Source organism: Rhodamnia argentea, chromosome 2 (assembly GCF_020921035.1).
Source record: "Rhodamnia argentea isolate NSW1041297 chromosome 2, ASM2092103v1, whole genome shotgun sequence".
Classification (NCBI taxonomy): Eukaryota; Viridiplantae; Streptophyta; class Magnoliopsida; order Myrtales; family Myrtaceae; genus Rhodamnia; species Rhodamnia argentea.
This window is the reverse complement of record NC_063151.1, coordinates 29,368,387-29,386,370: the sequence shown is the minus strand read 5'-3', so window position 1 is coordinate 29,386,370 and position 17,984 is coordinate 29,368,387. Positions and strand designations below refer to the sequence as shown.

At 41.0% G+C, this 17,984-nt stretch overlaps 4 protein-coding genes across 8 annotated transcripts; 3 read left to right on the top strand and 1 right to left on the bottom strand.

Moving 5' to 3' along the window:
* The first annotated feature begins 177 nt into the window (after positions 1-177).
* LOC115739463 (V-type proton ATPase subunit e1-like) lies at positions 178-2,471 on the top strand. 2 transcript variants are annotated; one of them, XM_030672574.2, is made up of 4 exons: positions 178-308; positions 423-557; positions 1,353-1,400; positions 2,159-2,471. In XM_030672574.2, exons 2-4 carry the CDS (start codon positions 460-462, stop codon positions 2,223-2,225), a joined length of 213 nt encoding a protein of 70 aa, XP_030528434.1. In that variant the 5' UTR covers positions 178-308; positions 423-459; the 3' UTR covers positions 2,226-2,471. The 2 variants fall into 2 exon arrangements, with proteins under 2 accessions (XP_030528434.1, XP_048129897.1); XM_048273940.1 differs by lacking the exon at positions 178-308 and having other exon boundaries at positions 405-557.
* A 690-nt stretch (positions 2,472-3,161) lies between these two features.
* On the top strand, positions 3,162-7,018 carry LOC115735288 (cell division protein FtsZ homolog 1, chloroplastic). The gene is made up of 6 exons (XM_030666466.2): positions 3,162-3,517; positions 3,839-3,938; positions 4,136-4,365; positions 4,908-5,075; positions 5,533-5,766; positions 6,667-7,018. The coding sequence occupies exons 1-6, from the start codon at positions 3,257-3,259 to the stop codon at positions 6,931-6,933; spliced, it is 1,260 nt and encodes a 419-aa protein (XP_030522326.2). The 5' UTR covers positions 3,162-3,256; the 3' UTR covers positions 6,934-7,018.
* A 679-nt stretch (positions 7,019-7,697) lies between these two features.
* On the bottom strand, positions 7,698-10,166 carry LOC115735296 (syntaxin-51-like). 2 transcript variants are annotated; one of them, XM_030666478.2, is made up of 6 exons: positions 9,981-10,158; positions 9,331-9,553; positions 8,695-8,900; positions 8,465-8,565; positions 8,290-8,334; positions 7,698-7,926 (listed from the first exon to the last, which is right to left on the bottom strand). In XM_030666478.2, exons 2-6 carry the CDS (start codon positions 9,546-9,548, stop codon positions 7,795-7,797), a joined length of 702 nt encoding a protein of 233 aa, XP_030522338.1. In that variant the 5' UTR covers positions 9,549-9,553; positions 9,981-10,158; the 3' UTR covers positions 7,698-7,794. The 2 variants fall into 2 exon arrangements, with proteins under 2 accessions (XP_030522338.1, XP_048129895.1); XM_048273938.1 differs by lacking the exon at positions 8,465-8,565 and having other exon boundaries at positions 7,839-7,926; positions 9,981-10,166.
* A 1,666-nt stretch (positions 10,167-11,832) lies between these two features.
* LOC115743107 (protein HOMOLOG OF MAMMALIAN LYST-INTERACTING PROTEIN 5) lies at positions 11,833-17,251 on the top strand. 3 transcript variants are annotated; one of them, XM_048273936.1, is made up of 7 exons: positions 11,833-12,016; positions 12,190-12,290; positions 13,640-13,749; positions 14,089-14,164; positions 14,589-14,729; positions 16,179-16,450; positions 16,484-17,251. In XM_048273936.1, the coding sequence occupies exons 1-7, from the start codon at positions 11,917-11,919 to the stop codon at positions 17,109-17,111; spliced, it is 1,428 nt and encodes a 475-aa protein (XP_048129893.1). In that variant the 5' UTR covers positions 11,833-11,916; the 3' UTR covers positions 17,112-17,251. The 3 variants fall into 3 exon arrangements, with proteins under 3 accessions (XP_048129893.1, XP_048129892.1, XP_048129894.1); XM_048273935.1 differs by having other exon boundaries at positions 16,179-17,251; XM_048273937.1 differs by having other exon boundaries at positions 11,877-12,016; positions 12,194-12,290; positions 16,179-17,251.
* Positions 17,252-17,984: the final 733 nt, after the last annotated feature.

The following is a 17,984-nucleotide window of genomic DNA, read 5'->3' as shown; positions in this document are numbered from 1 at the left end:
ACGACCATTAACCCATACGCTGAAAATTGTAAGTATATCCTTAATACAACAACATCCTCATCTCCTTAAGCCAATTTCCACATTCCAAGTCGTACGAATTACCTTGAAAATCTCCCTCCCAAGAACAGGTGTCCAGACAGAGCCCAAGCCCAAACAGACACGCCTCCTCGCCGTTTCCTGGGCCTTCTCTTGATTTGGCCCGTACAAGCTTTTCATTGCCCAAGGCATCTCGATCTCTCTGTCTAAGCTTTAGATTCTCAATCTGCGGGTGATCCTTCCGATCGCCAATCGGAGCTTCAGAAATCCGAATAAGAATCCCACGGTCCCTCGCTTGTTTCTTGATTCGTTTCTACGGCGGAGTCTTCGGCTCCCGACGAGAGAGAAGGCACTGAGCTCTGACGACGATCTGTTTTTTGGTGCAGAAGTTGCTCTTTTCGCGATAGGTATCGTGCGAAAACCATGGGATTCGTGGTCACGAGCCTCATTTTTACAGTGATTGGGATTCTTGCATCGCTCTGTACCAGAGTTTTCTGCAACAGCGGGCCATCCACGAATTTGTACGTATCCTCTTCCTTCACAAACAGCGCGTGTTCTCATAAAGTCTGATATGATCTAATTGGTAGCATTTGATCCTCGGTACGTTGCGCCGCCTAGCTAATTTCTTCTCTTGCTTCACGAATCGCTGAGTTATAATGCTAGGTATCTACACAATTGACTCCTCGCTGGCATTGAAAATCACCTTACAAAGGTCCCACTGACAGTTTATCACATAGCATACAAATGGTATAGACCGAATCTCTTATAATAGGGGGAAATGTAGTGTTATTTCATGAGTATATTGATTCTGGGAAGGGAAACTTAACCGTAATCCTCGTGCACCTTGTCAAATGGTAAATTTTCTTGGTGGATTGCTGAAAACAAATATAGAAGGCTTCCTGACTGCGTGCTTCCATTTCCAACATTGGAAAAATGGCTCCTTTACCCATCCGCTTGTTAAGTCTAGCTGCCGCATCTCATTGGTCGATCTTTGAATTTGGTTTTCTTGTTCCTATGACTGCAACAGCGACTAATGTGGCTATATGTCTTGGATGCTCAGTCGTGTGCACATTTGTTTGATTTCACCGGTTTGTTCTGTTTCAATGCGAATGCTATGCCTTTCGCTTCTGAGAGTTACAATGCGTCAAGAGCCAGCACCATGCAACTTCTAGTAGCTGGTGTAACCTTTTCTATGCTAGGTGGGATTTTCCTGTCAATGCACCCATGGTTGATGTCTTGATACTGTAATGAGTGTTCCTTCTCAGACCCCTGGATAGAGCCCTCTACTAAATTTTGTCACTGAATTTGTATTGTAGGTTACTCGTCACTTTGGTTATTACAGCTACAGTCTGCTGTTGGATGATGTAAGTATAAATGCGATTGGAAGATCGTGTTAGTCTTTCTTTACAATTCATTGAGAACGAAATATTTACATTTCCTCAGAGTACTCTGTCTAAGTGTGTGTTTATTGTCAGCATTCGTGTAGATATTTTGCACCAAATGAGAGTGTGAACCTTACATGATGGAATTTTGAGGTTGCCGACTCAATTTGATTATCTGTACTATTGTCAATATATTTGTGGGATCGCATTCCAGATCTGTGCTGGGTTCTTCCAGTGCCCCTGAATTGTATTAAAAAAAGCTTGTGCTAGGGGTTTTCACGAGAGAAACATTCCATATGTCAAAGAAAATTTATCAATGGCTATAGTTTATGACTGGATTCACTGCTCATGACAGTGTGTGTGTTGCATTGTATGTTTACCACCCATGGAATGATGACACCTGCCTTCTTTTCGGCCAAAGCAGATTATATGAACTAATCACTTTTGTGCCGTGACTCTGTCCTGCTTATGCTGGAATATCCTGATTCCCGATATTTCTTGTGAATTATTTCTTGAGGTGCATAAAATTTAAATTGAAGAGAGCTCTTTCCGGCAAAGAATCATTACCGCAGGTTGTTGATGTCAAATGGGTGAATTGTAGTATCTGGTAGATGTTTTTACTTGTAGAACAACCCAAATTGGTGCATGTTGATGCTGTCAAAGAGGTGAATATGGATACCTGGTCAGGGATGTTCTGTTTTCATCATTTATCACACTTATAGTCCACGTTTGTTTTGTAGGTGGGCAATTGTATATCTTGCGCAGATGAAACCTCTCATTGTGCCAATTCTGACTGATGGGGAATGAAATGCTTCCCACTTGACTAGTGTTGTAGGTGATGCGCTGGCTACTGTATTGCATATTTTTATGCACAAGGACCATTCAATTTTTTCTTGGGCTAGTATGTAAGTAATGTTGGCAGATCCACCTTTGAGTCCGCATGGATTGACTGCCTGAATATCTCAGCCTTGATGTGTAACTTCATTAGTATGTAAGAGGAATAAATACCGATGTTATACTGATGGCAACGCTGAAGTGTTATGTCCCTTTTACGACCATGGAGGTACGTCGTACTTCACTGTGCTTTCTTTTCGGAGCTTCTTAATACTTTCATTATGGTTGGCTATCAAAATTTTTGATGCATAGCCTTCCTACCGGCTACAGTATTGTACTGCCTTTCTCACGGAACCTTAAGTGGACGTTACCGCTCATACAGCTCCCAGCCGCCAAGCAATTAGCCTTCTTCCTAGCAACATGATTATTCTTACTGTCGTTCGTGACGTGGCTAGACTCTAGAGTTATTAAGAAGCCGATTGCTTATGCTTAAAAGTACCAATCTAGGAGGAAGAAAGAGTCGGCACCACTGTCCGGGACCTTTTACACAGAGCAGCTACATGTCATTACGGATTCGCTGGAGCACAAGCTAGACTTAATACTCTGTTGTATGTTCTTCGCGCAGAATCAGTTTGTTCTAAAATTCAAAACTAATGGACTCACTTTCTTTGGTCCCATTTTGTCTGATCTCACGTGGAGGAGACCCAAAGTCAAAACGACACTTCCCAAGCCAAACGGTCAAGCGGCAGCACAGTTAAGCACTATCAATCTATGCAATCAAGAAAAGGGAAGAACACCAATAATGACGTGGCACCGCGGTCCCACCCAATCTCGTTCCCTTCTCGCTCCTTCTCCCAGACCACTTCCCATATATCAACATCCGCTCCTAATCAAACGAGAAAAGAAAAATCGAAAAGGAGAGGAAATATGCTGAGAATCGGTAATTCGCTAAAACCCTAAAGCCTCCCTCGGGCTCTCCGGTGCAAGAGGAGAGAGTGAGAAAAATGGCGTCTTCGGTCCACCTGACCAATCTCAAAGACCTAATCTCGCCAAACCTCCGCCACACCACCTTCACGCATTCCATTTCCAGGGCAAGCTTCTGCTCCAACGTTAGCAAGAGGAGGTCTCCATGGAGACGGAGCCGGGCAAAATCAAGCGGCGCGAGCTGCTCCTTCGTCCCCATGGAGTCGGCCAAGATAAAGGTGGTCGGAGTTGGCGGTGGCGGCAACAATGCCGTCAATCGCATGATCGGAAGTGGTCTGCAGGTGGATCCTCGCTCTCCTTCGCGTTTTTTGTGGTCGTGTGTCGGGGTTTCCTTCATAGTCGTCGGTTGCGGACGCATTTACTGTTTTACTTCTTTCTCTTAGCAATGGTTCCCTACAGTTTTCCCCATGGTCTTCTGGTTTGAGCTGCATTTATGGATTGGTCTTGCTTTTCGTTCAATCTGATTGGTTTTGCGGTCATATATAGAATGCCTAGATCAAGGCTTACACTTCAGTCTATATGCTTACCTTGCGATAACCTTGTCTTGACGCAAGTCGTGGAAGTAGCACTAAAGTTCTCGTTGTCCTACTACTGGCATGTAGGGTGTCGACTTTTACGCCATAAATACAGATTCTCAGGCATTACTACAGTCTGCAGCAGAGAACCCCCTACAGATTGGAGAGCTCTTGACTCGTGGATTAGGTGTGCTTTTGTCCCTTTCAACCTAAATAATTCCTTTTCAGGTTTTGCTGTCTTTTATTGTGATATATGACAGGCATTCTCTTGGTAATTTGTATGGATATGTTCTTGTACATATAATACAGAGGCACTCATAGATACTAATCTGGACATAACATGGGGACTTGGTTTTCTGATTGAAATCCATGGTAGAGCTGCAGGTACAGGAGGAAACCCAACTTTGGGAGAGCAGGCAGCGGAGGAATCAAAGGAAGCCATAGCCAATGCTCTTAAAGGGTCAGATCTCGTGTTCATAACAGCTGGTATGGGTGGGGGAACCGGATCTGGCGCTGCTCCAGTTGTTGCCCAGATATCCAGGGAAGCTGGTTATCTCACTGTTGGGGTGGTTACCTATCCTTTCAGCTTTGAAGGACGTAAAAGATCTCTGCAGGTTTGTCTTGCTGTCCTGTCCACGACGGACAGACATTCTTTCTTTTTTAGTCATTACAGACATATATGTGATCAGTAGATCAAAACTGGGATGGGAAGAGAGGGGACCTTATGTGGAACATTTCAACCTCTTCTTGTCAGCGTCTTTTTTGACTGAAGATATTCCAATTTAATATTGTGGAATCCAACAGAATCTTTTAATAGAGAAATGCCCGGGGAAACTGTATGTCCTACTGTTTGGATCTGACCCCTGGAAGATTGCCGAATTCCATATATCTATGTTTAATAGATGCAACGGTAGCCAAATCCATGGCACATCTTTTAGCTAGAGTAGACTTACAGCTAACAAGTTCTTTGTTGATAGTACTCTAGTTTTTGTGAAAGATTCTGTTATGGATAAAGTTCTTGGATCTTTTTGTTGTACTTTTCATCTTATAGATCTATGGACATTGATGCTTATTGAGTTTCAATTTTTTGGAGAGCTTTATATCTTTAAAAGCTGGTTTTGCTCTTCAGCTGATAAGTCTTTTCTCCTTTTTCCAGGCATTAGAGGCTATTGAGAAGTTGCAAAAGAATGTGGACACACTAATAGTGATTCCGAATGATCGTTTGCTTGACATTGCTGATGAGCAGACACCCCTACAGGATGCTTTTCTTCTTGCTGATGATGTCTTACGCCAAGGGGTCCAAGGAATTTCTGATATAATCACAGTGAGTGTTTCATTGAAAAATCGGTCATCACAATGGTGAGCAGTCAGTTGAATTGGTAAATTGTTATCACAAGCCACCTGATTGCTGATACACTGAAGAGTTAGCTCATAATAGCCAATGGTGATTTCGGATGGGTTGTGAACATCTAGGAGCGCATAGGAGTTTCATCATACTTTTAGAATTGTTTTTCTTGCTTGCTGGAGATTAGGATAGCACTGTTGCTACCAGGTGGTACGTCACTGCAATTGGTTATTGTGGTCTATGTTTTTTAAGACATGTTATGAACATGCATGGTTGATCATGTATCTTACATATTCATCACTGATGAGGATTGCTATATTGTTATGTAAATTGGGTTCTCATTATACATCCAAGGGGGTAAGAAAATTGATTTGTTGTGTAAATCTGCTTGGAGACATGAGTGAATTCGAACTTTTCCTGTGTTTCCGATGTGCAGATACCTGGACTTGTAAATGTGGATTTTGCAGATGTAAAGGCAGTCATGAAGGACTCTGGAACTGCAATGCTTGGTGTAGGGGTTTCCTCCAGCAAAAATCGCGCAGAAGAAGCGGCCGAACAAGCTACATTGGCTCCTTTGATTGGATCATCAATTCAATCAGCTACTGGAATTGTCTATAATATCACTGGAGGGAAGGATATAACCTTGCAGGAAGTAAACAGAGTTTCCCAGGTATGAGTTGACAGACCTCAAATTGCTCAAAGCAATGCACTCAAGTGTGTTTTTTGGATTAGAATGTTGCTAACAAAAGTACCTTATTCCCTGTATTCTTTAGTAGTAAATAATTTTATCCTTGAAAGAACTGGAAAATTTCTTTACTTCATTGAAGTATTTGCTTTTCTGTTTCTAAGAAAAACTTATTCGTCAAACACTCCTTTTGAATGGTTTAACTTATTATTTTGAGGTCGACTAGTGAAATATTATGAATTAAATACCTGTTCTCGAAGATTTTTCAGAATGTTTCCTTCTGATTGCCATATATGGAAGACTGGCAGTTTGGAGTCTGAACCATTTTATATGTTATTTTTAAGAATTGGAAAAGGAATACTTTCAAATGTCAACGTGAATTTTCGCTTTGATGACACTTCTCACTCTTTAGTATGAAATTTGCGATTTGCGCCCTAAGGTTCTACACTACACAGGCTCTTGGTGCAATAGAAGCTGTTCGGTCACTTTCACTCCTAAACTCAGGCAGTGAGCTTGCTTTGCCAAAGAATATGTTTTATGTTTTTACTCCGATTAAACCATGAGGAAGTAGTGCCCAGATGAGAAAAATCATTGGATTGAGCCAATCTGATTATGTACATTGTCGTTATGTTGATGGATTATTGTCAAGTAGTCTCCCTTGCATCTGAAGATGGATAACTGATTGCAAAATTTGGTCAAAGATTGGTAGGTGATAAATTAGATAGGATGCAAAGTGTATTTCAACATGAAAGTCCGAAGCTTTCTCTCCTACTTCCCTCAAATTGTGCAATTGCACTCATTTGGGTTCATACTTGGTAGTCAGGTGGTGATTTGCAAATTAAATTGTTTTTGGGTAATGATGCTCATGTTTGTATACATTTTCAGGTGGTGACAAGTTTGGCTGATCCTTCTGCAAACATCATATTCGGTGCTGTTGTCGATGACCGATATAATGGTGAGATTCACGTGACTATCATTGCGACAGGTTTCTCGCAATCTTTTCAGAAGACGCTTCTCACTGACCCCAAGGCTTCCAAACTAATTGACAAAGTAGCAGCTCAAGAAAACAAGGGCATGCCTCTGCCTCTCAAAATTCCCGCCTCTCCTTCCCCTGTTAATTCCAAGTCTCCACCGCGAAGGCTCTTCTTCTGATTAGACTAATCTTTATACTTCTTTATTTTGCGTTTTGTCTAATGTTGTGAAGCGCAATTGTTTGCTTAGTCCTGTACTTAATTCATCTAATGGTTCCCTTCAAGTTATCAATTGGAAGAAATCTCAAAGTCATCAGAACCGTCCGATATTGACGTGTGATGGATAGGCGAAAGGCCATATGTCTATAAGAAACTACTTAAATTAATTCTTTGTTCAGCTGATTAAAAGAGCGGAGTACGGTTTTGAACTTGCCAAAATCAACGTCCTGCTCAAGTCCTTCACGTCTAATCCCTTTTGAGCTTACGCTTCCGGATAAGTTGACAACGTTGTCAATAAAATGGTTTGAGGAGAAACTTCACTGCCCGTGAGCCCATTACCTGCTGAAAACATCACGCCAAAGAGCTGACGTGCAAGATTGCTCGCATCGACTATTTAATGACAAGATGTCAACCAAAACGAGAGAGGAAAGAGATGAGGATGAGAATGATCATATATCGCTTGTGTCTTGCGGTCACGCTAGGAATTAAAGCTAAAATGGATCGTCCATGGCCTAAGAAGGCAAAGATTCAGCTCGAGTTGAAAATGACAGGACATGCACAATGAAGCTGGGAACAGAAAATCCCCGAAAGGGAAATCAAATGTTTAATACGGACGCCGAGGCTACAGCTTTTTAAGTCTTCCATGAGAGGGCAAGACAGAGAAACAGACGAATTGGATTAACAGGAGCCACTTGTCGCGGTAATTAATATCTCATATAGCCGAAATAACAAAACATGAGAAATTTATGGTATTATGGCGGAAATCTATAGCCAAGACCACAGAAAAATAATAGGTAGATCATTGTGTTTACTGTGGTTAATGTTACAGGTACTTGATTACCAAGTAAATAGCGACCACCAAAATCACAATTGCAATAACTGCTAAAAGCATGCTCATGCAGGTGCAGCTGCCCTTCATGCGCTTGTTCAATATAGTCAAGTTCTTCTGCACCCTCTGTACTCAAAAGAAATGACAAAATATTAGAAGTGGATTATTATGAATTTCCCCAAAAAGTTAGGGGTTGAGATCAAAAGCAAATTCACATTACCATGCATCCATCCATGCACGGCATATACACAGACAACAAAACAGAAGGAGAGAGGTTTCTGGGCCAACCATATGAGATTCTTATCCTTTCAAGTCTACTGTTCAGCTTTACTGGAATGCATAGCTTCACTAGCTCATAGTCTAGCATTTGATAGGCATGACTCAAAACGTTCCCCAACCCATCAGTGCAATGCCTCCAAAAAATGACAGAAAAATACAAAATTTTGATGCATATGCAATTTGTCTACAAGGGATTGGGAAGGAAATTACCCGTAGACGGGAGTCTGTGACATCCACATGCTGGTCCAAACTATCCTGCAAAATCAGAGAACAAGTGTCAAATGCTAGGCAATGCAGCTTAATATGTTAAAAATATATGAAAAAAATGAATCATTATCTACATGCTGAAACCCATGGAGTACGAAAGTCAACAGAAATTACATACAATTAGTCTAGCATGCAAGTCCAGTTCTTCATTAACTGCCAAGGCAATGTGTTTTGTACTTGTCACCGTCTCCTCAAGCTTTCCAAGACCTTCATCTTGCTCTGATTTAGAAGGAGTTCACAGATAAAGACTTCACTTCTTCAGCAAAAAGACAAAGCATATATGTATTATACGACGGAAATCTAAAATACAATTATTGAGAAAAAGGTCATCCGGAAGTAGCAATTTGCCTTTCATAATTTGACGCTGAAGACCAACAATGCCTCGATTGTCCAAGCCGACAGTTCTGCTCATCGCATCAGCTGGCTTTGCATCCGGACCTAACAAACTATCTCTATTTCGAGAGTTCGACATGTTCAGTGCGGAAGCCATCTGGTCCTTTTTTGTTCTCAAGTTAGAAAGCATGTCTCTGCGCCTATTCATCTCTTTTTCAGATCTAGACAGAAAAAATATCTGTTATTGGAGAATATAACAATGACAAGCACCGCATAGGTCCCGAGAACTGTGAAACGACTCTCAGACAGGTAATGATCCAATAGACCACTCCATAAAAACTCTAATTACAGGCTTGAGACGGTGAAAAGTTTCACAAGGTCAAATTAAAGGGAGAAAGCTAAAGGTGAAAATTTCAATGGCAGAGACGGCAAATGGCACAAGCTTATTGTATGAAAGTTCTCCAGTAAAACCATTCACTAGGAGTGGGGTGAAAGATCTATGTCAGTAAGAACTGCATATGCAAATGAAATGAGAAGAAAAAGGTCATCCTCTCCAAACTTCTGACATCACAATTTAAATGGAAAAACCAGTACAGCATCCGCAAAACTAGGGATAAAACCAGGAACACGAACTTCATCTGAGCTACTTACATAGGCCGATTGCTGGGCATCTTTGTTAGGACAGACTGCAAACTATCCAACCTCGTGCCCAATATCGTTATCTTCCTCCGTATAGAAGACGCGTGACGCTGGTTTTCGGGTCCCGTTGAGACCAACTTATCGTGCTCAGAAATCATGCCACCGATATCATCAGCCAACTTGGCTGCTTCGTTATATTCCTTCATCCATGAGTCTGCAGAATAAGCCATTTTGCCTGAACAACACAACAAGGATCAGCAATCAGATAATCTGGTGCGTCCGGGAAGCATTACTTGTCGGACAATTACGACTCGACTCCCTTAAACTCCATATCGTCGCTTAAAATCCAAGGCCACATCTTCCTGTCTTAGGGTTAAAGAGACAGCAAAACAATCAATGAGAGTAATCCGATGAATCCAACATCACAATCCCCGTGGGTTTTCTCAATCCGATCAAAGCAGTGCCCCGAGATCAAACGGACCACGCGGTCTCCATCGATGCAATCAGCACAAAAGGGACAAAAGAAATCGCATGAGGTGCGGGAAAAGCGCGAATCTTTCAATCCAACGAAGGATGATGGATGATCGCAGCGATCTGCAGCTGGAATCAAACGGATAATCGGCGAGAATTTTCGTAATAATAATAACAAATAAAGACGTTACCTTTGATTCTGGCGTCGACAATCCTGATTTCGACGAGAATGAGAGGGAGTAATGCTATTGCTAAACCGAGGTGGAGGATTGACGCACGAAGCCACCATCCACCGGCAACTCTTTTGTCTGACCCCGTCGTCGTCGTCTACGTCGCTCCAATTCCTTTATGGACTACCCGACGAGTTAGGACTCTAACTCTTGCCTCGCCACGACGTCGTTTGACAGCTCGATAACAAATAATTGGTTCTTTTGTAATTTTCTTTTTTCCTTTTAAGCCCTTAGCAAATTCTTATCTTTTACATTTTCCACCCCATGCTTTTACCAATATTCTTTCGTTTCCTCCCCCCCACTGGTATTTCTTTTACTTCAATTTACGCCACATCGATCGCGTTTCGACGCCTCCGTGATTTCTTCTTCTCGGTTAGGGGCTGGATGAGTTGGACTCCTAACGGTGATTTCTTCCTCGTTGCGTTCCGCCCCGCCAGTCATTCTTCAAGAGGGGCGCCCCTCGGTCAAGCTTCAATCGTTCCATGAAAGTACAGGGGAAGGTGTCCACATCTTCAATGGAGGCTACTGGAGTTTCAACCCATTTCTTCCATCTCGATCTGTTTCTTCTTCGAGGAGTTGCATCGCCCGGCGCGCTCGCTCTCGCCTGCTGCAATCGCACGATCCAATGACGCGCCTTTCCCGATCTCTCTCTCTCTCGAGGGAGGTCTGTGTTTATTTTCAGGTTCGAGCCCCATTGTGGACCTCGATGCTCTTTGATTCCAGAAAACCCCCCTGAGCTTTTTAAACAAAAAAAAAACATATTTTAATCGAAATAAATATTAATGAATTGTTATATCTTAAAGACTTAATCTGAGTTGAATATCAGAATAATTCATGTATAATGTTATTTTTTTGGTCCGTCGTTCAAACTTACACGATTGAAAGCTAAATCGGGAATTTCCTTGATTTGAATTAATGAAAAGATAATATTGAATATTTTCATATAATTTATGAAAATATTTACTAATAGTTTACATACTACATTTAACACAATTGAATGTTGCACGTTTGGATAAAGTTTCATGGATCACATTGGACGAATCAACAATTCATGGACGATATTGTATTTCGAGCTAAAGTTGAGAGTCCATAAGTGTAATTATTGGATTTTTTTGCTTAGATATAGAGACCGGCAAGTGACAATACTAACCCTAATATTTAAAGAAATTAAGAGTAAGCTAACAAATATGGTAACTGTTTGCATATGTCAAGGTAATTATTTGTAAATGGTGCTACTTATTAGATTCTCTTAATGTAGAGATAATACATTTACAATTAAGGAAGCATGTTATTTGAAGCTAAATAGCATGATTTTAAGGTCATGTCATGTTTTCATATTTTAATTTTTTTAAAAAAATTTATTGTATTGTAAAAGAAAATTATAAAAGGGAAATGATTTTTTGACAGTAATATCAAAGACGGAATAATCTCAATCGTAAATTTATATATCATCATTGATTTTTTTTTTTTTACATAAAATACTTATTGATTGTAAAATCATGTGATCATAAATAAATAACCATAAATTGTCATGTTAGCAATTTTCATTTAAAAAAGACATAAAATTGGAAATAAAAAGCTTTTTTTTTTCATTTTTATTTCCAACATTTTCCGATAAGAAATGACCCCATGGTTTTTCTTGGGAAGGGATTTTTCAATTTCATATCGGAGGAAACTTCCGGCTTAACCGGCTAAGAGATAAACTAACGAGGAAAGAGGGAAAAAGGGATCCTCGGAAGGAAGAACGATACAAAAGTGAAACCGACGTCGTTTTGCAGAGTCAGCATCCATTCCTTCCAATCTAGAAAGTAGAAAACCAAATCAAACCCGGATCAAATTTCAACTCCTGCAATTCTCTCTCTCTCTCTCTCTCTCTCTCTCCTGCAGAGGATCAGCTATGGCGAGCGAGCATGAGCACGAGCCTGCGAAGGTGCTGCTACCGTATCTCCAACGAGCCGATGAGTTGCAGAAACACGAACCTGTCGTCGCTTACTACTGTACGCCTCTCTCTCTCTCTCTCTCTCTCAATCCAACCCTAGCTTTAGAACTCGCTCTCTCTCTCTCTCTCTCTCTCTAACCCTATTTTTAGAATCTCGACATGTATTTGCTTCCACGATCACTTCCGTGCACTTACTACGGTCGGCTGCTTTTGTTCACATTGTTTATCCAGGTAGGCTTTATGCGATGGATCGAGGTCTGAGGATTCCGCAGAGCGAGCGAACTAAAACCACCAATGCCCTCCTCAGTTCCCTCATAAAACAGCTTGAAAAGGTTTCGGTCATCGCGACCTTATGCGAGAGCATCTCTGTTTCTTTGTGGTTTGTGTGTGTGAATTTCGCTAGATTCGACTGTTAGTTTCATGTACGAGCCGTGGGCGTTCGTGTTTTGCTTGTTTAAATGTCCGTAGCTACAAGCTGCGGATGCATCTTTTGGGCTCCAGTCGAGAGTTTCTTGTTGCACTACTGCTTTCCCCAGTGTGGCCGGCAATTACTCCATTAATATGTGGTCCTTTTCACAATGTTTTTCCGAGATAGTTTAGAAGGAAACAATCACTAGTTTGAATATAGATACATGGAATTGCAAGCACATTCCGTTGATTCTGAGGCTCCACGCAGAGAGTGCACCGGCTGCCTTGTCTCGACGTGCTAAAATGATTTAGGGTCCCCTTTGCTGCTAATTGACTCAAAAAACAGAAAAGAAAGATTTAGCTGCCTGTAATGCCCAAACATTTTCACATGCTTTCTGACCTTTAGGAGCATGGCAACACTGGATAGTAGGTATTTAATATAGTCGAAGGTTTAACGATCCTAAACATGGCTGTTTCTGAGACATAAGCCAGCTTAAACAATCAGTTTCCCGAGCAGTGGTTGTATTTTTGGAAGGATTTCTGTGAATGTAATTGAGACACTTTGTTGGTGAAAAATTAGCACTCATTACTTTTCCTGGCCTTCACATGTACTTTTCCGAGGCTCTAGTAGATCCATCTTTCATCTCTATGCAATGTGCAAAATGTTTAGCACAATGGGCATTTCTAATGAGCGTGACACATATTCTACTGGCTGAATCGAATTGACTTCTTAATGTGCACGTGAAGTTATCCATGGTGTTAATCTGGCAAGTAAATTTCAAATCAAGTCATCGGATATAAGATTGTTAGAATTGGTACGAAGGTCATCGTTGCTAGATTTTGTTTATGTTTCCAACTCATATTGTATATATAACAGGCGTTGCATCAATTAACCTTCTGTAGATACGTCTTCTGTTCATTTTGTTCTACTCAGAGTTTCACTTATGCATAGCGCACATTCAATAGGTCATTGTTGTGAAGGAACAGTCAGTTAGAATGTCTCATTATATATCCGTTATCCTGAACTAGGAAAATAGGGTGGTGGTGCAAACTATCCACTGTTTTTATCTCCTTTTTCTATTGGCTTTCTTTTAGGAGGACGCCCTGATTCTTCTATGCTTCAAGAGCTGTCATTTTTTTTCCCTCTCGTGTATATGGATAGGATGAGATATTCCAGCAAGCAATATAATTCTTTTTTGTCCAGTTTCCTTAAATTTGTCTGATCCTGGCACTGCTTTGTTCTTATTGCCCGCTATCTTGGTTGTTTTAACAGGACAAAAAATCGCTAACTCTGGGGCCAGAAGACAATTTGTATCTGGAGGGTTTTGCCTTGAATGTGTTTGGGAAGGCAGACAAACAAGATCGTGCTGGGCGTGCTGATTTGTATGATTAATTGACTTTTCATTTTTGAATACGATTTGATTGTTAACCTTACTCTTTCTGCAAATTTTGCCTTGATTTAGTTTCTCTATGCTTTCATTTTTTCAGATAGCGAAAAGTATGACTCTTACATGATCCTTCTCTATTTTTACAGCACTTCAAGCATTTTAAGAAGTTCTTTTATTGATTGGAAACTGACATCTGATGCATAGATTGCATGCCTCTATTAATAGTATTTGAGGAAATCACAGCTTGAACAGAATTAAAAAGTGCTGATGCTTTTTTTTTCTTTTTTTTGTTAGGCTAGTTGATTAACAAAAGCTCTTTGAATTCTCGTTACAGGAATACTGCAAAAACATTTTATGCTGCTAGCATCTTCTTCGAGATTCTCAGCCAATTTGGGCCTCTTCAGCCAGATGTAAGCTTTACGGTGTCTTACCGGGCCATTATCTTGCCAAACCTCGGTTTTTTTATTTACTTTTGAATTACACATTCCTCATTTGATAAATATTGAGACAATCACAATGCACGATCTCAATTACATTTTCTGGAAATGGTTATTGGAGAAGAGAAATATCTATCTTGCATAGGATCGTCTGTAATTATAACGAATAAAAACCAAACATCTCCATTAAGATAAAAGTCAATTCATCGAATTGAAAGTTCACTTATTTTTTCAGATCTGAAAAATAGGTTCAATTTCATAGTTGATTCTCCCAAAACTTCTCTGCCCTCCATGTTAAGTCATTATTGCATTGGAATGCTTGAAGCTCTGTGTTCTTGGTTATCGAGTTCTTTTTGTTAAACACTGTTGATAATTTTTGTGTGGCTTTAATTGACAGCTTGAACAAAAACAGAAGTATGCTGCATGGAAGGCAGCAGATATAAGGAAAGCCTTGAAAGAAGGAAGGAAGCCAGTACCTGGGCCACCCTCTGGTGATGATGATCTCTCTATACCATCAAGTACACCAAGTGGTTCATATGTACGTTTCTTTCCTTCTTTTAATTGTAGCTAATGAATCTTTTACATCCTGAATTCTTCAATGAGATCTTGTTTGTTCTTCCTGTGTCATTGGTTAGTTTAGTAAATGCTGCAAATTATTGTGTTTACATCCACCCAGAGGTTGTGATATGGTTTTAACCAGGAAATGTACTTTGGTTTTTCCCGCCCCCACCTCTTCTCCATCTTGTAATGGTCCTTGTATGCAATGAGCTGTGTTTTGGGGCAACATACCAGTAGTCAAGACCATGTATTTGGATTTGCAAATATGGTTATGGTTCCCATTCAAGCATTCATTGTGGTTGTTAGGTAGATAATATGGATATTAGTTCATTTATGTTGATCCGAGCTATTTATGATCTCCCAATGAATTGTGCGTTTGTAACAGTAGGTTTCGTTAAAATATTAATGAACCGCTAGCCAATCAGAGTCTACTGGATAAATTTTTAGAAGAATCTATAGATAGGGATGTCTATACGACTTGGTCCCGAGTGACGGAGGAGGTTAGGTTAGCCGTGGCAATGAAAATAAGCGTAAAAGAAATGGTAAAAAATTGGATTGATAATTACCAGACTTGTAATGTTTGGTAACACTTTGGAACTGAAATGTAATTTTTTGGCCGAGTCTTTTGTTGTAATTGACCATCGGTCTAAGCAAATTAATAAAACTAATAACATTATCCTTACCATATTAATGTTCTTCTTTATTAGAAGTCACGGAATCCACTCCCAATTCACATCTATTTGTAAAGTTGCCTTACGTTGGGGTTTACTCATCCATTCGCATTTATTGCCACTCATTCCAGCACCTCCGTGTAAACGTTGTTGGTAAGCTCAACCAGAAGCGAAAAAAGGATTAGAATGTAGTAAGAGAAGAACACTTTTCACCCCAAAGTTCTAATTGCTAGCCGTTTTATGTAAGTGTCAGGAAAGGGAGCGGGATCTTATTCCCTTTTACTGGCTTTGCTTCGCTCCTGTTAATCAAACAATGCCTTCGTAGTTTTCATTTTGAAATGCAAAGTTCAATATTGACTACATCTGTAGAGGCATTAGCTTTCTCTTCTGTTTTCTGTTTTCTCTCTTTACTCCCTTTTTTTTTTCTCTTTTTTAAATCTTATATGACTTTTGAAGCTAAAGCGGGCTTTTCTGGAGCCAATGACTGTGATACTTATTTTCAATTGCACAATTAAGTGGTGGAGTTCATTCTCACTAATTTAGGGGTTTGAAAAGCAAATGATCCAAAATTGGGTCTACATGCATTACTGTCGGACTCACATTGTATTTTCTTTGGTTTTGGGTTTCTTTTCTTTCCTTGTTTTTTCCCCTTGTTTTATTTTTTTAATTTGTTTTTAGGGGGTCAGGGTGGGGTTGGGGATTTTTATTATTTTGCTGTGTTGGCTTCCTGTTGGATTAATTATTTAGTTTCCCTGCAGGACCTTGGGCCTAGTGAATCTACTTTCTCCAATGCTGGACCAGAAGCTGATTCGTCACCTCAGGTCCATGATAAATTGGACCACCAACATCATCACTCTGCAGGCATTCCTCCATCTTCTAGTTCTTATTCATCTGCCAGTTATCCGTCTCATGACTTTCAGCCACCTTCTCCTCCAATTACAAGAGCTGCGAGTTCTACTTACTCATCATACAGTCCTCCAAACTATCCTCAAGAATCCTCGCACCCTCCCCCAAACTATCCTCAAGAATCCTCACACCCTCCCCCAAACTATGCTCAAGAATCCTCGCACCCTCCCCCAAACTATCCTCAAGAATCCTCACACCCTCCCCCAAACTATGCTCAAGAATCCTCACATCCTTCTCTGAATCGCCCTTCAGATGTGAAACACCATTTACCACATAGTTATCCCTCAGATCAACTGCCACAGATTCCACATAATTATCCTTCAGAACCACAGCAGAATATTCCACTTACTTACCTATCAGAATCACAACACCACTTACCAAATAGTTATCCTTCTCAGGAGACCCCTGTCTACTCATATCCCCATTTCCAATCCTATCCGAGTTTCACGGAAAGTAACCTCTCATCGGTCCCATCTCAATATTCTTCTCACTACCAAAGCCATGATGTGTCTTACCCTCCGCAGTCAGATCATCAAACCTCAAAGAGCTATGCTTCAACTGCTCAGTATGGGGCTGGGAACCGAAATGGAACTACTCCAGAAGCTCCTCCTGCAGAAACATACAAATACGACAGTAACTACCAGCCGCCACCCGAAAAAATCGCCGAGGCACACAAAGCTGCTAGGTTTGCTGTTGGGGCATTGGCATTTGATGATGTTTCCATTGCAGTGGACTACTTGCGAAAATCTCTTGAACTGCTGACAAATCCGTCGGCAGGTCAGTAAACAATCAGTTGCTGATGCTACGGTCTGCATCCTGGAGGGCTTGATTCGTGAGGTAACAAGGGTTGTAATTTTCGTCCGGACATTATGTGAGTCTAGGTTGCTGCCTGCCATCTGATTTCATGCACCAAGTACGAAGGATGCAAAATACCTGTATCTTTATTGCTGGCCGTAGTCTGATTTCATGCACCGAGTACGAAGGATGCAAAATACCAAAGGGCTTTGCAAGTATTCACATGGCTGTTCATATGGGTTTTCACTTATTATTTTGTTTTGGGTTGCAGACGTTAAAGCCATTATTCATTTGTTTTGGCAGTTATTAAAGCCATGTGTGGCTGGTCTTGGGTACCTTTTCCCCATATGTAAGTATACCGGGGTTCAACGGAGGTCAACTCTTTTTCCGTTTCGGCTCCGATTAGCTTTTGATCTGTGGGTTTGACGATATTTTGCTACCCCTTAGGTGAAGAAAATATTTAACAGGTCTGCAGGACTAGGACCAGGCTGTTTTAGATATCAATGGTTCAGCCTGCTGGCCCAATGTATCACCTAACAAATGGACCCCTCGGCCCTTAAAAACGAGAGCTTTCGGCTAAGAACACAGAGCTATCAATATGGCCCGCTGGTCCTTTGCATACAAGTTCCATGATCCCCGTGGCCACAGACACGAGTGTGCTACACAGGGGCCCATTGGTACCTAAGAAGTCATTCCCACGGGGTCGACCTTGGGCCCAGAATAGGCCCAGTCGGCACAAGCCACAAAGAGGCACGCGTAATGCGCCTTGCTTTAGGCCTACTTTGGGTTTAATACGAGTTGGGCTTATCGGGCCCAGGTCGTGCATTGTTTAAGGCCGAAATTTGGCCCATGGATTTTCTTCC

Coding starts and splice junctions, on each gene's coding strand:
- LOC115739463 (XM_030672574.2), top strand. CDS start 460: ATGGGATTCGTGGTCACGAGCCTCATTTTTACAGTGATTGGGATTCTT. Junction 558..1,352: donor AGCGGGCCATCCACGAATTT/GTACGTATCCTC, acceptor TTTGTATTGTAG/GTTACTCGTCACTTTGGTTA. Junction 1,401..2,158: donor ACAGTCTGCTGTTGGATGAT/GTAAGTATAAAT, acceptor TTTGTTTTGTAG/GTGGGCAATTGTATATCTTG.
- LOC115735288 (XM_030666466.2), top strand. CDS start 3,257: ATGGCGTCTTCGGTCCACCTGACCAATCTCAAAGACCTAATCTCGCCA. Junction 3,518..3,838: donor TGATCGGAAGTGGTCTGCAG/GTGGATCCTCGC, acceptor ACTGGCATGTAG/GGTGTCGACTTTTACGCCAT. Junction 5,767..6,666: donor AAGTAAACAGAGTTTCCCAG/GTATGAGTTGAC, acceptor ATACATTTTCAG/GTGGTGACAAGTTTGGCTGA.
- LOC115735296 (XM_030666478.2), bottom strand. CDS start 9,548: ATGGCTTATTCTGCAGACTCATGGATGAAGGAATATAACGAAGCAGCC. Junction 8,566..8,694: donor TCAGCGTCAAATTATGAAAG/GCAAATTGCTAC, acceptor CTTCTAAATCAG/AGCAAGATGAAGGTCTTGGA. Junction 7,927..8,289: donor TCACAGACTCCCGTCTACGG/GTAATTTCCTTC, acceptor TTTTGAGTACAG/AGGGTGCAGAAGAACTTGAC.
- LOC115743107 (XM_048273935.1), top strand. CDS start 11,917: ATGGCGAGCGAGCATGAGCACGAGCCTGCGAAGGTGCTGCTACCGTAT. Junction 13,750..14,088: donor CGTGCTGGGCGTGCTGATTT/GTATGATTAATT, acceptor TTCTCGTTACAG/GAATACTGCAAAAACATTTT. Junction 14,165..14,588: donor TTGGGCCTCTTCAGCCAGAT/GTAAGCTTTACG, acceptor TTTAATTGACAG/CTTGAACAAAAACAGAAGTA.